General features: G+C 38.0%; 1 protein-coding gene across 2 annotated transcripts in view; it reads right to left on the bottom strand.

Moving 5' to 3' along the window:
* Nucleotides 1-20,814, bottom strand: part of LOC131063147 (mediator of RNA polymerase II transcription subunit 15a) — a 101,104-nt gene that overhangs the window by 12,960 nt on the left and 67,330 nt on the right. For both annotated transcript variants that reach the window (XM_057996917.2, XM_057996916.2), the window contains exon 8: nt 14,812-15,156. In XM_057996917.2, coding sequence (XP_057852900.2) covers nt 14,812-15,156 — 345 coding nt within the window. The remainder of the gene's footprint in view (nt 1-14,811; nt 15,157-20,814) is intronic.

Genomic DNA, 20,814 nt, shown 5'->3' with positions numbered 1-20,814 from the left:
TTTAACATCATATGAGGTTACCAAGAATTGATTCACCTCACACAATCATCTTAAGATGATTTATTAAGAAGTGATAAGCATTGAGTTCCATGATAATCAACAATTGGTGTGCGTTTTATTACCCACCAACACAAAATAAAATGTTCAAAGACACTCTATCCTCTCCTGAATAAAATCACCGCATATGCTAAGATTGCGAGAAGATCATATGGCAATTCCAAGGTTTCTTTTGTCAAGTCTTGACATGTGGATAAGCTCAATGGGCTTTGCGATATGCTAGTAGTACACAAAGGGACTTACACTTGGCTCGTTCAATTCACAATGAAGGTCTAGACAATGAAGCTCTATCGATTGGGTCTTGGATCATGGACTTAAAGAAAACTGAAAAAGAGATAAAGGTTTAGAATTTCTAATCTATTCCTAAGAAGTCAAGAGACAATATTGACTTGGTAAAACCAATAACCACACTTTGCTTCACCACGCTAGGACAACTACACAAAGTGGGTGCAATCTTCAAGGGGCGTGCTTATGATTTTCACGTCATGAATAACTACCATCAAATCAAACAATATTTATCCAAACAGAAGTTAAGCATTCGCAAAGTAAGCTCAGACTAACTTTACACAATGAACAAAAATCATTTGTTCATCAAAAGTATGAGCAGAAGATTCACCATAAATCAATACTTATCAGATCTTGCATTCGTCTAACATACATGAAATAAAATCTAAACTATGATGAGGGATAAGAACCATGCAAACTCCAAAATAAGAGAAGTAATCACCATCAATTCGAACAATGCATTACTTATTACTTTGGCAGTCGTAAGCAACAATTTGCTTATCTCAACATGCTTTTGCAACATGCTCGCATGTTTTACAAATGAGGGGTGAGCTCAATTTATAGGCTCTTCAATTACAATTCAATGGCTAGGATTGATTTCAAATCAACGGTCGAGATTACAAAATAAAACCCTAATTAGGGTTTGTTACAACTAACTACCTCTCGACCAATGAGAAAATTATATTTGGGGACACTTGTCCTTCTGCTAAATATAAACCAATAATAAAATAGAATGTTGTTGCATTGTGGAGTGTGCCTTCTAGAAGCTTTCGTGGATAAGTCAAGTTCATTGAACTTGGACATGTTGACTTGGAACAATCTAATTGGCTGGAAGATGACGAGGCGCCACCTCAGCAAGTTGGATGTTCTCCTTGATTACTTTGTTCTTCTTCCACGTAATTGCCTTAGAATATCTTTCCTTGCCGACGACTTTGTCCTTTGTGCTTACTTCTTCCTAGCTTTGATCTTGGATTCCTTTCGAGATTTTGATCTCTTCTTCTCACTTGCATTTGAATCTTTGAGGTCTAGAAGTCTCCCCTTGGAGAAAATGGCTGTACTTGAAGTTATTAAAATTTTCTTTCCTGTTTGCATTGAAATTCCTCCTGCTTGAACTGGACTAATGTTATTCCTTTGGATTTCCTCTCTGAATTCTCCAATTTGTGTCAAGAAATTGTCTAAGTATGGAAATTTGTTTGGAATACTCTTCTTGTCACCATCTCATTCTCATTGGGAGCTTGTCTCTAATTCTTCGGGAGATGAAATCCTTCAAGAAGTTGCTCTAATTGCTTCAATAGGTCTGGGATTGTAGATGAAATCCTCCAAAAAGTCCGAAATTTTTTTCTCTATTTTCACCAAGTCTAAGGACTTTTCTTTCTTGATGCCTTGAAAATCTTTCAAGTGCCTTGAATTTGGAGAAGAATTCTTCCGTGCAATGGATGTAGGCAATTGTCCATCTTGTCCATGCATTCTCTTTTTGAACTCTCTGAGGTTGATGTGCCCAAGGTTGGTATCACCAACCTTCTTCCATTTTGATTATTTTTTATTCAGGTGCAGAATCTTTGTTCACTTGGAACTTCATTTGTGTTTTTCTTGACAATCCCGCCTCCGCTGTCATCTACACTCTGCAAAACCAAAAAGAGATTAAGTTGGGATTCTAACTTTGAGTGTAAACTCGAAGTTTTTGTGTCATTTATGAGTTCTGATTTGGGTCCCTTTTTCACTTCAATTCCTCAACACTTTAGATAACCAACAAGCTGCAAGTGTGAAAAGAATCTTGAAATTGAAGAAAGACTTAGTAAAATTTTGAAAAACTTGGTCTGATTTGAAAATTTGAACTGAGATTGGTCCACAAGAAACTTGAACTTGGATAAAAGCTCCGTCCCAAAATCTGAAAATTAATGTAAAAATCAGACCCAAATTCTGAAATTGAATAAAAAAAGACCAAGTCCCTTGAAAACTTTCTCCAAAACTTAAAAAGAAAAACAAAATCTCTATAAAAATGCTTTGAACCTTCATCAAAAAGTAGGAATTGAACCAAAATACCCATCACCTTGAAAATGAGATGAGAAAATCTTTATTTGAGTCTGAAAAACTTCAGTTTGCTTCCTCTTCAATGCCTTAGAAACTTTTGAAATATCTTGGAAACCTTCAAAATGCCTTGGTCTGCAACAAATGTGAGATATTTGAATGAATGAATAACTGAGTTATAAGCAAAAACCTTCTCAAGAAATCCGAACTTCATTTAGAAATCCAATCCCTCCTTCCAAATTTGATTATGATTTGTTTCCATTTTCTCCAAATTCATCAAACTTGGTCAATTATTAAATTGTCTTGTTTCCTTGTTGAATTCAGTCTTCATGGCAAGTTTCTAATTTTATTTCAGTTGAACTTATGAATCGAATTATATCCCTTTTCTTTCCAAAATCGAACTCAGCATTTCTTTCTAAAATCAGTTTTGATGGAATCTTTTGCTCTCTCAAATTGGACTTCATAAAGATTTTTCCTAGTCTCCTTTTGTAAATCTCTTGGCAGGTTACACTTGCTATTTTGTTTCCAAGTCAAATCGGAGTTCAAGATTTCTTTTCCCTTCAAGTATCGGACTTTGCAAACTTCTTTCCTTTACCATGGCGGAGCTGGTGAAATATTTTCCTAATGCAGATCAGACTTCACAAAATGTTTTCCTTGCCCAGGCGGACTTTGTAACTTTCTTTCCTGGTCCAAGTCGAAGTTTGTGAATTCCTTTCCTAGTTGTGGCGGACTTCATGGATTCTTTTCCTTGAATAATGCGAAGTTGGTAAAAACTTTTCCTCACTGTGGCAGGCTGGGCGGACTTGATCAAAACTTTTCCTCATATTGGCAGACTTTACCAAATTTCTTCCTCTTGCAAATCGGACTTAGCAAATTCTTTTCCTCACCCAAGGCGGAGTTAATGAAAACTTTTCCTCTTCATGACGGACTTGGTGAAATCTTTTCCTCACCATGTGTAGGAGTTAGAAAATTATTTTCCTCGCTTGGGTAGGAGTTTGGAAATAATTTTTCTTCCCCATGATGGCAAATTTCCTCAACTGCTTTTCCGGATAAATTTGAATTTGGATGAGATTTTCCCTTTGTTTTTCATCCCGGAGACACAAGATTTTGCTTTTGAAACCCAGAAACCCCATGACTTTGAATAGACCGACCAAACCCTAGAGCCCCCTTTCCAAAGTGAGAATCCCTTAAAAATAGGAAAAACTTTCTAAAAATAGCCAATTAGGGGATTGGTCCCAAAGTGCCAAAACAAAACTTCCTAAAAAAAATAGGAAAAAGCAAAAAAAAGTAAACTCTCTAAAAATAAAAAGGTTGTCAAAATTGACTTCAAGCAATTGCGTTTTTTGTCCTTTGGGTTCTCTAAGCACTTTGATGGTGTCCGAACACTTTTCCGATAATTGACTTGATGACCACCTAAAAACTCTAACTCCCCATAAAAAGACTGGTGATTAGCAATTGCGACGCCAAGGCAAAACCCTAAAAAGAAAAACAGGGGGGATCCCCATTTGCAATGGGGCGATGTGTGAAAAGGTCACAACAAGATGCAAGCTAATAAACATTGAACCCAAAGGTCAAAGCATCGGAGAAGATTATTGGTGAGCTTGTAAACAATATCTATTGAGTTTCATTGATCCCATCATGAATATGATCAAGTTCACCAATGTAGACCAGCCATGGTAAACTATATGATGGATTTGACTCCATGAACAAAAATATTGGGTGTAATAGCACCTAAGGAGAAAAACCCATCAACAACATTTTTAAAAAAACACAAAAAACTACAATTGAGCAATGGAACAAAACGACCAACCCCTTGCATCTTCTAGCATTTACTATGACCTATAAGTGTTATAGCACAAACATACATTCTTTGCCCACGAGGGTCCCAACCATATGGAGAAGACATTCAAGTCTATAAAGGTACAAGGCACCATTCACTAGATTCTTCCCTAATCCAAATCTACATATTCTCATGGATGAATAAGTATTATAGCACAAACATACCTTCTTTGCCCACAAGGGTCCCAATCATATAGAGTCATTGAAGTTAGCATAGGTATAAGGTACTATTCACTAGATTCTTCCTTGATTCAAATGTAGACATGGTCATGATGAACTTGGATATTGTCCAGCTTCAAAAAGTCACAAGTTTTGCATTTTTCAAGACAAGTACAAGGACACTCATACATGGTGATGCCTCCATAGCCAGGGATATTATTAGCTACAAGTATGCACTTTTAATTTTTTATGGTTCTTACTTTTCTTTGCCAACTTTAATCTTGAATTTTATATTGACTTTGTCTTAAATGTTCTTACTTTTGTTCCTCTTCGACTAAGTGGAACTAGAGCATATATTCCTTTATCCACTCAATCAAGCGCAACCAGCTAGATCTGAAAAGGAACAAAAGATGATATATGTGCATTCCAACTTGTACCTTCTCTTAGATAAGCAAATCAAGTAAAAGGAAGAGAATGATGAGGAATTGGGATCAAGCCCTAGGTATCTTGACTTAGATGCTTTTGTTAAACAAAATTCCTTAGTCTCAAACAAGGATGAGGAGCAAGAAGCTACTACATGACTTCAATATTGAAGCTAATGTAAGTGACATCAAGTTTGCTTGTTGTTCATAGTTGAGCTACTCGCCAAAAGCAAAAACTCACCAAAGCCCAAAAAAAACACTTGGTGAAAACTCGGCAACTTTAAAAATTGCTTAAATTTATTTAGAAATGCATATTTTTTGCAAAATTCAATGAGGAGATGCATCTAATGATTCAATAAATGAGTACACAAAAGAAACAAGCTGATTCTAAATATATTTGATTGATTTAAATGCAAATTGGGTACAAAATGGCATCCTCTTGTGGAATGTTGATGGCTGATAGACTAAAACAAAATGAAATAGCATATTGTTTTTGTAAAACTAAAAGTAAATACTAAATCAAAACATTTTACATCTTCCTCTTCCCAGCTCTAATGAAAACCAAGGGAGAGATAGAACTAGAGGGCCTGGTCCTAGGAGTCTGATGTGGCTCCACCACCTCGCCAAAATGAGGTTGAGGGTAGCACCACTCACGGGGGTTTGAGGGTGAGAGAGTGAGGGATAGAGTGATAAGTCTAGATCTTGGGGGAGAGAGGAGAGAGTGAGATAGAGAGTGGTAGGGAGAGGGGATAGAGGAAGGGTGATAGGGAGATAGATAGGTCTAAAATTCGGGGCAGATAAAGTGGGTGAGATAGAGAGAGTGAAAGAATGCTGATAGAAACCTACTGATTACTAAAATTGGAATAAGTCTGAAAATTTAAAAGATCTTCTAAAACCTCGAATTTGCATTATAACTCCTAAAGATTTGAAACAACTCTCAAAAATCCTACCAATATATACATCAAATATAACTTAAAGGACATACTTAAATGTTATATTTCATGTATATATTCTGATGAAGAGATGAGACCGACTTGAAAAAAAAAATTAGATAGTTTTTTGACATGTTTGGGCCTCTCTTTTTTTATGCAGCCGAGTTTTTGCTAGAGACTCGTCAAGTTTTTGCGAAAAACTCACCAAACCCAAAAATTCTACGAGTTTTTCCCAAAAACTTTGCAAGTTTTTTGTATGAATTAATGGCGTCAATACTCGCCGAGCAAAAAAACTGGCAAGTTTTTCAAAATTCACCAAGTACTCTGGGAGTATTCTATCTATGGTTCTAACAAACCAACTAATAACATTAATGATCTTGATGAAGGGAAATGTGATTATTGATATGTATTGATTTTCCATGTACAATTGCACTACTATAAAGTTTAGACCATATTGATTTATATTTATTATTTAACATTTATGACTTGACAAAATGACATTGATATCGAATTATTAATTATTAGATGTGTTCTTGAATTTGTCTTAGTGTTGTGCATTGTGAAAATCATAGATATTTGACAATATTAATGAGAAGGAAAAAGCAGATCAAGCAGTAGGCTATAAATCAAATTATCCTTTGTTAAATAATGGGTCTCAAGGAATGAGGCCTCCTCCATCACCATCTTATCCTCCACTTATAGAGAGCCACCAATTTTTTGTTAGGATTGAAGAGCAAACCACAACCTTCACATAAGAGATCAAAAGGACTATTGGAAATGGCATTTTGCAATGAATCTTGCAAGATTGCCAATCAACACATTCCAAGAAGCATCCATGCAAATGGACGGTCTTTCAATGTTATTCTCTCACCATATTGGCAACAAATGGTGAAAACATGTAATGAGGCTCCAAAAAGATATAGTGGCCCGAGTTTAAGGTGTGTAGCACCTTGTTAGAAAAGGAGGTGAGAATTTTGTAGAGGATTTATTGAAGCCCATAACGGATTCATGGACTAAGACATAGGTGTCCATTTCTAATGGATGAAAGGACACGAAATATGCCATTGATCAATGTTATTAATGCACCCTAAAGGAGCAATGTTTTTGAGGTAGTGGATTGTGAGGGGAAGTGAAAGATTGGGCATTTATAGCTAACATCATTCTCACAACCATTTAGGAAGTGTGGCCTCCAAACGTTGTTCACTTACAACAAAAGTTGTAGAGCTAGTTTATTGGTTGAGGAGCATTACTCACACATCTTTTGGACAACTTGTGTTTTCTACTCCCTCAACCTTATATTATAAAAGGTTGGCAACAAAATTGATTGGATCAAACAAGTGTTCATCACCAACCACCACATCACAAGGCATATTCAAAATATTTTTGAAATAGGAGATGTTCAAGGTAAGTGAAACAATAAGAATTATCTTAAATAATATGTTTCACTTTAGTTTTTTTTAATTAAAAAGTTTAGGTTTTCTTTAAATAGGGAAATAGGGGATTGAAGGCTTAGGAAAATAAGGTACAAGGAGTTTGCAAAATAGGTGACAAGGGGTTTTTGTTGATGTGTTTTTTAGGCACATGCAAACACAAAATAAAATACCCAAAAGTATCTTAACCTCTCTTGAACAAAGTTACTCAAATGCTGAAGATTAGCTTAAGGATCACTTGAGATAACTCCAAGGTTTATAAATGTCAGGTCTTGACATGTGGATAAGCACGAGTGATCGTTGTGATTGTTGTTTCATCAAGGGGCCTTTTGCATGAGGAGACTTTATGAAGTGTTTTGCGGATGATATGCAATGAAGTTCTTTCCTACTACTACGAGATGTTTATCAAAAAATTGCAAAAGATGAGAGTTGAGAGGTACTAAGCTATCCTAGGAATGAATGGGTGAAGGACAATTTAAGTGAAACTCCACTACTCTTAGTATTGCCATACAAGAACAACTCCACCAAAACTAGTGCAATCTTCTAAGGACATTTGAAGATTTTCAAATCGTTACCAAGCATAGACACCATCACTTGAATGTATATCCTTGATTAAGCAACAATTGAACTTAAGCACTTTCAATGATTCCAGTGGACCATGCAAGGTGCACTTACAATCAGCAAGAGGCTACTGGTATGGATTAGTAGCTTCACAATATCAAGTACAACATTCCATCATTCAATCTAAATACTTAAACTAATATCAAAGATTGACATGAGGATGAAAAAACCATGCAAGAAGCTTCAAGGATTGAATAGAAACACCATAACTTCAATGTTTTATTAATCCAAAAGCAAAGTAACAACAATTCTTCAAGTCCTCTTATCACTCTTGAACTCTAATGACTATTATCTAATGTCTCTAACTCTCTCTGATATCTAACTCTTTACAAATGAAATGAGTGGAGTTTATATAATACTCCCAAATACAATGAAGGGCCAAGATCAAATGAAGATCAAGGGCCATGATTTTGCCACCTAAACCCTAATTAGGGTTTGATACAAATGGAACCCTATCTAGATAAACATCATGAAATCAACCAATGAGAGAATAACATGTGCTGGCACGGAAATTGAGGAAGCATCCTCCAATGAGAAAATGATTTGCCAAGTAGGATCATGACAAACTGTCTTCTAGAATCTTATTTCCTTTCTCCCTTTCCCTTTTGGCATATTCAATGAATCTGGTCGTTATGCCCTCTATCTCAATCATCAGAACTTCTAGTAGAATCTTCAATTGTTCTTCCATGTGCATGACTTCTTCAAAGGCTTTAATGATAGCATTCTCCCATTCAGATTCGAGCTCTTGTATCTTGCTAGCTAATACTACTACGAGTGCAAGCATATCATCCAATTGCCTTTTGGTGATCATTACATCAATCCCATGAAAGATAACTTTTATTCTTTCCTCCAATTCTCCGGCTTCTATAATCATCCCATGATCGATCTTCCTCTCCAAGACAATCTGTGCCACTTCTACTATCTTATCATGAATATGATGCATATCATCTTGAACTTGACTGCCCTTGTTTCCAATCTCCTCAAAAATGATCTTCTTTGTGCGAAGTAGACTACTCCAATGTAGAAAGTTGGGCGTAGATCCTTCTCTTCTTATTTTCTCTCTTGTTAAAACTTCCCTAGGTGTTTTCCTTATTACTTGCAATACTAGAATGATGACATCTCTAGTATGAGCAAATGCTTCAAAGGCTTCTATGAGGACATGAGTCCTTCCAAGGACTTTTATGATTGTATCAAGTGTCTTCATTATACCCTTCATAAACTTGCTAACTTTGGTATAAGAGTCTTCTATCCATGTGTCCAACAATTGTGTTGAATGCCTTATCTTCTCCATATGATCAACTGATTCCGCAGGAAGCAAGGGTGGTGGTGTAGTTGTTGAACTCTGTTGTCTCAATGGCTCTTGGAATTGTTGGAAGTAGCTTCTCCATGCACTTATCTCCTTCTCTAACCTTTTATTCTTCTCTACTTCCACTCTAAGCATGTCATTAACTACCTTTAATGAATCATTTGCATCACCAATGGCTTGCTCGGAGGTGAATGGACCCAAATCAATAGTCTCCATACCATACTCATCTGTTGTGATTTCATCTTCATACTTGTCAACCATTGGAGTAGCTATTTGCAACTTCCGAGAACCCGAATCATCTCTGATCACCTTAGACATCTTGGTATCTTTTTTTTTTCTCAGTGACTTCTCGAGTCCGACTTAGAAGGCTCTCTAAGTCATATGGTGGTTCTTCATCAACTACTATCACCTCTCTGGCTAGCCTTTCCTTAAGCTATTCAAGAATAGATGATCTCCCTTCTTCAACTTGTGTTTCTTCAAGCATCTACTCATCTCTAGGTGGTGATGTGGTCTCATCATTGTCTTCTTCTTCATCTTCATTGATCTCTTGAATGTGAGGAGTGAGATCCTCTTGTTCTTGTAATGACTTCTCTTTGCCTTTATCATTGTGTACTGTGGATTCCATTGATTCATTTGCTCCTTGACTCAATTCCTTATCCACCCTCTGTTCTTTGTGTCTTTCATCTTGATCGAACTCTTCTTCACGCCTGGAGGAAGGATGACTAGAATTTGATTTATGCTTCTTCCTTGATGACTCCTTTTCTCCATGATCATCTTTCCTCTTCGAACCTCTTGAGTGAGATGGATGAGAAGCACTTCCACTCACGCTTGCATCATCTTCATTGTCTTTCCTTGCTTCTGAGTGAAATAGAATTGTTATATTTTGCTCTTTCAATTTCTGATGTTGAATGTCTATCCATATGCGAGTGTATTCCAAGACTTGTTTCATTAGCTCCTTCAAATCCGTGACTTCCAAGTCAACCCAATTAATCTGGATTTCCTTTCTTTCTTTGGCATAGGCTGATTGGAGATATTTGCCGCTATCCTGTACTTGATCAGCAATGCTAAACAACTTACACTTCCTGATGAAATCGAGAGGTAGCCTTGAATACATCTTTTTCTTCAGTTTTACATCATCTTGAATGTTCATCCAATAGTCTTCTAACTGTCATTGGTGTCCATACTTCTTTCCCAAAATTCCTTTTACATTGTCATATGGATTAAAGTGATCTCTAGGAGTGAATGGCTTGAGTGAATAGAGGGCTAACTCTCTTTCGGTGTTCTCTATTTGCTTGAAGGGAAGGACATGCTTCAATAGAATCTTCAAGTGAAATAGGAAAAGAGATACTGGTCCCATGCTTGTGCCTATATGCCTTGACATATGCCACTAACTGTCTCACCACCTCCAGTAGCACTATTCTGATTGTCAGGTAGAGTGGCCACATGTAGGGAGGAGAACATCCTTGAATTTTGATGTAGGTGAACTTTGGGAATTGGATGAACCATGCACCATACTGTTGAACCAACGCTTGTGCTTTTGGAGAGTCTTTGATGAAGTGCACCTTGAAGCGACCTTGTGATGTGCATAGTGAATGCATCATTCACTCTTCTATAGTGTTGTTTAGTCGAATGATGAAGCTGTGTATAACACTCATGAACTTTTATTTCTCCTGGTCCTCTTCTGACTATGCCTCTATACATCAGTCCAAGATACTTGTAATTCCTTGCAAGAGAGTATATAACATAGGAGCTCATGTAGAATGTCCTTGTGCGCATTAGTCTTCCCAGTTGCACGTCGATACTGTTGCTGATGAGGCTCACCCAATTGATTGCATTCTTGTCATGAGTAACTGTCTCTATGAAGTAGAACATCCAGTCCTCGAAATATGCAGCCTCAGGTGCACCAACCACACGATGAAGTAGAGTGATGAAATCTTTGAATTCATCTTTATAGTCCACTCTATGTAACCTGCTAGGCCATCTGCTCTTAGCACCTCTACTCTTTGACAACCAAAACTTGTCGATGATCCTTGAACAAGCTTCTGGATCATCATCATGGGCAGACTTAGCTCCTTCCACACTTACGTAGATCATGTCCTTAGGCTCAGGTGGATGAAATCCTTCACTAATTGCTGTCTCCGAGAGATATGCAAGTACTCTTCCATCCTTCGCCACTATTCTTCATGAAGGGGAATCATAGTGTTGAGCACATTCAACAATTAACTCATAGCATCGCACCGTAGGAGGGAAACCAGCTGCATTTATAATCCTTCTATCGATCATCTTCTTCGCTGTAGCAAATAGGCTCACTCATGTACAACGGGCTCCAGGACTTCTTGGTGTCCAATTTTCCCGAGATTGGTGTCTCTTATTCTGCTCCAATGAGAAGTGATCTTTGTTTCTAATGTACCACTCCTCGAGTCTTCTTTGATGAGTGCTTGACAATTCACAGTTCCAGTTGGTTTAGGTGCCGCCATCCCACACCTATAAGAGAGGTATAAATTAGGATAATGGTGAAAGATAGGCAAGATATTGATGTAATTAAACCTATTTGCTAATGAGAATGATAATGAATAGCCCACAATATCGACTTAAATCAATCTTACATTCCAATGAATCTAATATTAAATGTTACATAAGACTGATTTTACACCCATCTGCATCTTTTAGATGAATTAGCAGTAATGAAAAGATTAATATTTGACTTCAATCAGACCTATACCTGATCCTCTATCAGTCAAAACACAACATTTACCTCTGATCCTCTTGAGATTTAACCTTAAATCTGATCAACAAGGTGACTGCTAGTACTGTAACTGTATAATTTCGCCTTGTGAAGGGTGAATTCACTTAAATTTGGTGTGATGCTGATGTACCTTGCTGTGACTATATCTCCTTCCTGAGCAGATTCGCTGTCTCCTAGTGAGTTTCTCAGCTCAATGATAGAATTCGCTCCTCTAGATTGCTGGATATGCACCTTGAATCTTCCTTTTTGTGACTGAATTCGCTGCTCTTCAAATGAACTTTGTTGCTTAATGATGAAATTACCCTCCTGAATCAGTGGGTCTGCACCTTCATGATCGAATTTCGCTATCTTGTTGATGGATGTTGCTGTTGGAGGATGTAGTTCGCTACTGAATCTGTAAACTCAATGCTTAAATTCGCCCTTAATGCTGATTGAATTCACTGATCTTAATGAAGTTTGCTGTCTGCTTGTGAAATTCGCTCAAGAGAGAGAGAAATTTGTTTTGATTTGATGTTTGAAATGAATGCTTGAATAGCTTCTTATAGGCGATTAAGGAAAGGTTGTGTCTTTTCCTATGTAGGCCGACCTGACTTAATAAAATTAAGTTTGTTTTACCCTTCCTGGCCGACTTGATACAATTAAACACATTTTCATTTAAATTCAAATTTTATTTTTGGCGCCAAATTAATGTTTGAATTACCCTTTGATAGGCATGAAAATGCATTTAAACATGAGGGATTTCGCTTTCAACAAGGATCATATGAAGTTCGCTCCTAAACCAATGCACATGAAGTTCGCTCTAAATGTCATGCACATGAAGTTCGCTCCACTTTAGGTGCACATGAAGTTTGCTCCATTTCTCATGCACATGAAGTTCGCTCCACTTTAGGTGCACATGAAGTTTGCTCCATTTCTCATGCACATGAAGTTCGCTCCACTTTAGGTGCACATGAAGTTTGCTCCATTTCTCATGCACATGAAGTTCGCTCTGATTTGGTTGGGTGCACATGAAGTTCGCTCTGATTTGGGTGCACATGAAGTTACTTTCAAATCTCGCCTTTCATCTTCTTAACTCAAGATTACTCTTTCCAAACATCAAATCGGCTCAAGGTAATCAATCTCACACCCTCTCTTGGGCAAATGAAGGAAATTCGCTCTCATTTAGGAGCACCCAAACCTATGCATTTGAAATTCATTCTTGAAGACAGCACATGAAGTTTTCTCTTGAAGACAAGCACATGAAGTTCGCTCCACTTTAGATGCACATGAAGTTCGCTCCATTTCTCATGCACATGAAGTTCGCTCTGATTTGGGTGCACATGAAGTTCGCTCTGATTTGGGTGCACATGAAGTTACTTTCAAATCTCACCTTTCATCTTCTTAACTCAAGATTACTCTTTCCAAACATCAAATCAGCTTAAGGTAATCAATCTCACACCTTCTCTTGGGCAAATGAAGAAAATTCGCTCTCATTTAAGAGCACCCGAACCTATGCATTTGAAATTCGTTCTTGTAGATAGCACATGAAGTTCGCTCTTGAAGACAAGCACATGAAGTTCGCTCTTGAAGGCATGCACTTGAAGTTGAATTTCAAGTCAAAATTGAACTCGCCCTCAATCACTTCATTGTTTCATCAATTCAATCCTTAGGTTTTTCAAACCTTCATTCACAAAACGTGTCAAACTTACCTCACGAAGGACTAAAAGGAAAAATTCACTCCTATTAAAGAGCACATGAAGTAAACTTCGCTCCAAAGAAGGAGCACTTGAAGTGATCTTCAAATCAAAATCATGCAAATCAAACGCTCTAATTCGCACTTAGACAAGGCTTCTAAGGTAAATTCGCTCCAAAGGTCATGCTCCTGAAGTTCGCTCCCGAGGTCATGCAGCTGAAGTTCGCTCTTGAGGTCATGCAGCTGAAGTTCTCTCCTGAAGTCGTGAGCCTGAAGTGAATTTCAAATCAAACTAAACTCCCCTTCACTCACTCACTCAACTCTAATGCATCATACCACGCTCAACATGAAGTCTTAGGAGGGATTTTCACTTTGAGGAAGAGGCACATGAAGTTCACTCCACAAGAGGTGCACATGAAGTTCGCTCCAAAGGCTATGCACATGAAGTTCGCTCCAAGATGGGTGCACATGAAGTGGATTGAAACTCAACACTTAGTGTTTGCTCGCTCACCTTGCTTCATTCCATTCATTCAGCCTTTTCGAAACTAGGCTCATGGAACAACTTAGCTCTCAACTAAGGGAGTTTGAAGTGAATTTTGCTCCTCAAAAGGAGCACTTGAAGTAGCTTGAAAACGCACTTTGGGTTGGACGCACTTTGGGTTGGACCTCATGTCTTACTATAAGACCTCAAAACTCATCTCGAATATGACTTCTCCTTCGACTTGAGGGAATAAGAGTGAAATTCGCTTTGGGAGGGGCACTTGAAGTTTCCCTATCTAGCAGTCTCTCACACTCTTCAATTGAACTCAAGATGACTTGACTTTTCATGATATCTAGAAGCTACAAGCTCACTCATTTCACCTGCGAGAGGGAGATATTAGACTAAGAGACTAAGACTTGAGCCAAAAAAAGAGGGGGTCCCCATTTTGATGGGGCGATGTGTGAAATGGTCACAACAGTTTTTAGGCAGGAAATGCATTTTCAGGGTTCCTATATTGGTATCTGAATATGCCTTGTAATCTGCACTATTGAGATGCCTTTATCTGTTCATTCCTTTGAGTCAAAGAGCACCGTAACCAAACAATGGAAGATGGACAAATCTGAAACCACAAAATATTTGTCAATAAAATTGTTTTCCATTAAAAGGCATACCTAAGCTGAATCTAAGTGATAAATTGCCAAAAATCACAGTGGAGTTTAAGGGCAAGAAAAGGCAGGTTAGAAAATAGACAAGACACAAAATTAATATTCATTTCCAATTATAAACTTACAAGTGAGCAAGATGACTTTTATATGCATTAGGATATGCCATACCTCCAATCTTGGCCTCTTTATTCTGGAAGTTGCTGTTGACTTTATCTCTAGTGACTCTTCGTTATTGTATTGTTGGAAACTGTTGGTTACAGTTCCACCTGAAGATACAGTACTTAGAGGAATGGAATTCATATGGCGCTTCATTTTCTTTGTTGCAGCATTGCCATCCTGAGACATTAGGTTTCTTGCTTGCAAACGACACTTTGTCATAGCAGCGAGATCCTCCCCAACAGCAGCTCTGGAACCATTTCCTGGTGCAGATCCAGCCATCCTATCCATCAAGCTTACTACTGAGCCTATGTCATTCACAGCAGAAGCTAGGGCCTTATGCGACATTTTATTTATCTGAAAAAATTCAGAAACAAAATGGAATATTAGATAGATTACCATCGTAGGTACATCTCAATGCAAACTCGATTGATAAAGTAAAAATCACTCACATTTAATAATCCCCTTGAAAATATATTTTATGACCCCTGGGGTAAGGATGCTCAATTATTAAACCATAACTTAAATAAACAAACCCAGTAAAAGCATAATGGGATTATAATTTCACCTTGTGCATTGTATATCAAGCTGGTATTAGGAAACTAATTTTCAAACTAGGCCAGACAGTTATGTACCTATTGAAGCTGATAAAAAAGTGGTGTGTGACTCGTAAACAAACAAATTCACAGTTTCAAATTTCTTCAGATATAGGGTTATGTGATCAAGATCATTAATGTTTTGTGTTACCGGATCCGCCTGCGGACTGGCCAGATTCATGATCCAGTCCAATCAACCTTAAGATATGAGCAAGACATGACGAAAGAGAATTGGATTCATTTGGGACGAACCCAAGCGAAAAAGATGAATCTGGGGGGCCTTAAGCAAAACCCTGGGTGAATCTATCAATTCCACTACATTTATTTTTAAATTGGTTTTTTATTTACTTTTTCCTACTTTGATTGATCTGGGCACCCTAAAACAGATTTCAAGCCCCAAAAGCTTTTAAAGCATTCCAAACACAAGGACATGTTCATTTGAGCTCAGTTCTATTGCAAAAAGTGAAAAAACGAATTCCATTCCGAAAGGTTAAACTTTCATTTTTTCTTGTCATTCAAGAAAGAGAGAGTTGATTGTTGATCTTTGAAGGTTCTACAATGGTTGCAATGCCATTCCTTCTTGCAAGTGTCTATTAACAGCCAAGAAGATCATAGAAGAATATTTTTGCAAAGAGGTAAATTGTTTTCATTTTTTTGACCCAATGTTCCATGGGGATGTGTCCCCCCTGAAAATGCAGGAGTTTTTGAGACGGGTATTGTGAACTTTTCACACATCGTCCCATTGCAAACGGGGACCCCCTCTTTCTTGCTTTCCAGTTTTTGTTAGTTTAGGGTTTTGGGCAGTTAGGTGGCAATTTTGAGCTTTCGTGCCCAAGTCTAATTTTGATATGATCATGTTCAAAGGTCTTCAATATGTAAGCAATGTTAAATTTTGAGTTTTGATGTCAATAGGATCAAAGTGTTTAAAAATGTCAAAATGTTAAAGGTGATCCTAAATTTTTTTCTAAGTGTTGAGGTTGCAGCTAGCCATCAAAATGTGAGCATAATGTGTTTAAAATGTTGCAAATTGGTGTGATTTGTGTGCACAAGTAACAAAAGTCCCTATAGGAGTTGTTTTTCCACTCCTAGGAGGTAAAATAAGTTAAAAATGCACAAAGTTTTGATGGACTTCTATTTTCCATCCCTCAAATCTTGACAAAATGTTAAAAGTCCCGATGGAAATAGAATTTCCACTGAGCGAAATGGTTAAAATTAGTAAGATTGGACTTTTACAATGTGAAAATCATCAAAAGTTCCAATGGAAAATGTTTTTCCACCAAGTAATTAAAGTGTAAAGTGAAAAGTCCCGATGGGAGACAGTTTTCCACTCAATTATAGAGATAAAAATGATGAAAGTCCTGATGGAGCATGAATTTCCACTCCTTGAGTAAGAAAGTGATATTTTAATGATGAAAATGGACATAGTCCCAATGAGGTGCATTTTTCAACTCATGGACTTAGTTTGTAAATGATTTTGTGGAGAATCCCAATGACTCGGGAATTTCCACTCAAGACAAAGGTGGTGTCCCTATGGAGGTCATTTTTCCACTAGGCCTACAAGAGCAAAAATGCATAAAGAAGGTGAGTCTCGATGACCCACGTTTTTCCACTAAGGGGTAAAATGACCAAGTTTAAGCACAAATTGAGCGTCCTGATGAGGTTCGATTTTCCACAAGAGGGAAAATAATTGAAATGAAGCAAAATAGTAATGAATTTGAGTGTCCTAACGGAGGTCGATTCTCCACTTGGGACAAAATGTGAAGAAATGATGAAGTTAATGTGTCCTGATGGACATTGAATTTCCCCTAGAGGAATAATGATGAGTTTTGATAGATTTTATTGGGAAATTGAATCCCGGTGAGGGGTGAATCTCCACTTGAGGGCATTTTACAAAGATTTGATCAAATTGGTAAGTCCAAACGAAGATCGATTTTCCACTTGGGGAAAATATGTGAAGAAAAGTGAGTTAATAATGAAATCTTAATGTCCGGATGGGGTTCGATTTTCCCCTTGCATGATTAGATGAATCCTCAAAGGCAAAATGAAGGCGATTTTAATGGCAAGTGAATCCCAATGAGCATTGATTCTCCACCATTGCATTTGGTGGACAAAATGCGGATGAAATGAAGTTAAATTGGAGTGTCCCTATATGGTGCAATTTTCCAATTGGGCAATTACAGTATATTTTTATCCCACATGCATGCCATGGTGAAAAACGAAAGGCGAAAAAGTGAATAAAAGACAGTCCAGCAACTATTTTATTATTATTGACTGATTTGATATTTGAAGGGCTGGAAGAGCAAGTTAGAAGTACGCCATTGCCAAAAGTGAGGTGAGATTTTGTTTGAGGCATCAATTGCCTCACCATTGGAGGTCGCTAGGGCTGAGAAAGGAGGCACCATTGCTGATTGAAGATCTGAGACACATTTCCAGCCACCTTTTCCTATGCATGTCATTGTTTCCAGCTATCATTCCCATGCAAGACGTCATTCCCAGCTGCTGATCCAGGGAAAAACGTGAAGATTTTCAGATTGATTGAAAGCAGATCGCTCCAAGTGTGTGAAGTGAGCCAGGATTGTGAGGGTTTCAGCCATTAAAGCACAGTTTGCAGAGGCATTTTCAGACTTTGTACTCAGAAAATCAGAACTAAGACAACATTTTAGGCATCAAACTGCTTCATTTTCTGAGTATTGAGAGGAGTTTTTAGACTTAGACATTGAAATCAGACTTCTTTTTAGTCTGAAACTCAGGTTTTTAGAGGGTGAAATGCCCGCATTATGATCTAAATTTCCATTATTTCCAAAATTCATGTTATGAAGTGTTAAATTTCTGATTTTAAACATGAAAATCATTCAAAATCAGGACTTAGGATAATTCTGAAAATTAATTATTTGAGTTATTTTACATGTTATTGACTTCCAGCTTCGTACAAGTGCTATGTCTAAGGCGGGGATAGCTGCGAGGAAGACTCAATTGAAGAATGTACAAGAAGGATATTATTCGGAGTCGCAGATATCTTCCAAATGGAAGAGAATTGGAGATACAAACATAGAGTACTTGGATATGAGGAGGATGAAGCAGAGATTGTATGGATCAAAGAATCATCTACCATCTTCCTTGGCGGTCAACATCATGAAGAGTGGAATCTACCACGTAGTTGGCTTTCCACCATCTATATAGTGCAATGAGCTCATGGTTGAGTGTGCAAGGCACTATGATCCATAAACCAGGACGATCAAAACACCTAAGGGGCCGATGCTTGCATACCTAACTGAAGAGTCAATTGGGGAGGCATTTAGAATCCCTAGATATCAAGACATACAAGAGAGAACCAAGGAGGAAGCCCAATCGGAGTCATGTTTGACAGTTATCAATAACGAGTGGATCCTTGAGACAAGGCGTCACCACTCTAAGTTACCCAATAGACTCCTATGTTCAGACTTCAAAGAGGAGTACAGCGATTTGATATTTCTACTCAACCGAGTCATGGCAGTACCTTAGGGAGTGCTATTTGAAACATGGATCTTCTACTTTATTAAAGAGATAGCTAAATGGTTATGATCAACTGGGCAAAGATTATAAGTGACAACTTGGACATCCAGTTGAGGAGTTTGGAAAGGACTAGGACTTATTACATGACTTCCTACATAGTCTACATGCTAGCAAGGCAAATAGTTTACAAAGGATTGATATGCAAGGGCGAAGTTGGAAGCAGGTCAGGACAATACAAGGTGTATGAGTGTTATCCACAACTCTACCTGCATGAGATAGAACAATATAGAAAGGTGAACGATGCTTTCACCATGTAAATCACACAGTTGCGGCAAGGCAGGATACATAAACGATTATCCAAGGAGTCAATGTCACTTACTGAGAAGTACGGATCATGGTATATTCAGTTTCCTACCTTCACATACCTAAGGATTCACTTCCGAACCATACAAGCTTCCTAGTTATCCCACAAACAAGATGGTGTTACTTGAGGTAGTGAGGCAACTCTCAAAGTTTGATTGCATCTAGAAGGGGAAGCACGGGCAAGGGATTACTTTTCCTATCACACTTGGGAAGATGATGGAGGTATGCCCCACCGCAGAAACAATAGAAACGGCTAATGAAGAACTTGAGTTCTTTCATCTTGGAATTTATAGAGCCAAGCATCAATTTGATCCATTTCAAAGAATCTGAACTACTAAGGGAGAGAACTTTACACACGGGATTGACATCGAGGATTATCGGGCTAATCTTATGGATGAGCTCGAAGTTAGGAGGAAGATGTGGTCTCGGATGTCAGTGGACTTCATGCTAACTTCTTCTCTATTCTAGATCAGGTGAAAGATGATGGGGATCATATCCATCCGCAATATGCAAAGGAGAAGGACAAGCCTATCCCGTCACTCAATTGGTCTCAACCTGAGTTTGTAGATTTGAGCATTTTGATGAGAGATGTGAGTGATTGCTCCAGAGAATGGGTGGATAAGCAGATAAATGAACTAAAAAAACAAAAGACCACCTTAACCTATGAGAAGATAAGAAGTCCTCTCTCAATGATGAAAAAAGGACAATAAGCAATGTAAGAACACATAATGAGAAGGAAAGGTATGCTTGGAGGATCACAGACAAAGGGCAACGAGATTGTTAGCCATGAATCAAGGCATGAGAAGCACAAGTCTAACACTCTCCAATCTACCATGAGTTCCTCATTTGTGAAGGAGAATGATATGACAGAGGACAATGAATCTGAGCAAGGTTCCGACACGGAAATCCTACCGGAGACTGATCAAAATATGCATGCATCAGCACAATCGGCACCACATGAAGATGATAAAGAGCAACCAGGATCTCCCACAATTCAGCTTGAGGTCCATTTGGGCAATGACGTGGTGGATTTGTCTAAGGAAAAAATAGATGATGAGGTTATTTCAGCCTTGAGAGGACTTGATGAAGATCAACAACTCGAAGATGGGAAGGAATTCTCTACGATTCCTAATTGGTTGTTGAGCAACATAGAGAAGAAGAAAGTGATAGAGGCATAGCCCACTAAAGATATTAATGACTTCCTACCCCGGATTGGCAAGGAAAAAGAGAAGAAGAAGGTGAAGAAGTTCTCTAGGATTACTAGACATGATACAGGAACACGCATTGCACAAGTGGCTGTCTTGACAAGTGATCACACTAGAGATGTAATTACTCTTATGGATTATCAAGTTACCACAATTGACCTTGGGCCTACTATGAAGCAGCAAGAGTTTCAAGAGCTGAATGATACCGCCAAGGCAATTGAGGCGTGGTTAAACAAGGTTGAAGAAAAGAAAGAGTTTTTAGAGATTGAGACCATAAGACTCAAGGAGTATATTGAATGGTTGAATTCCCTAAGGCACAAGGATCCTACCTTTGTTTTGCCTATTGCTATTGCTCATTG

This window comes from Cryptomeria japonica, chromosome 11 (genome assembly GCF_030272615.1).
Source record: "Cryptomeria japonica chromosome 11, Sugi_1.0, whole genome shotgun sequence".
NCBI classification, from domain to species: Eukaryota; Viridiplantae; Streptophyta; class Pinopsida; order Cupressales; family Cupressaceae; genus Cryptomeria; species Cryptomeria japonica.
Note: the sequence above shows the minus strand (reverse complement) of the source record. Positions and strands in the feature narration are given on the sequence as shown.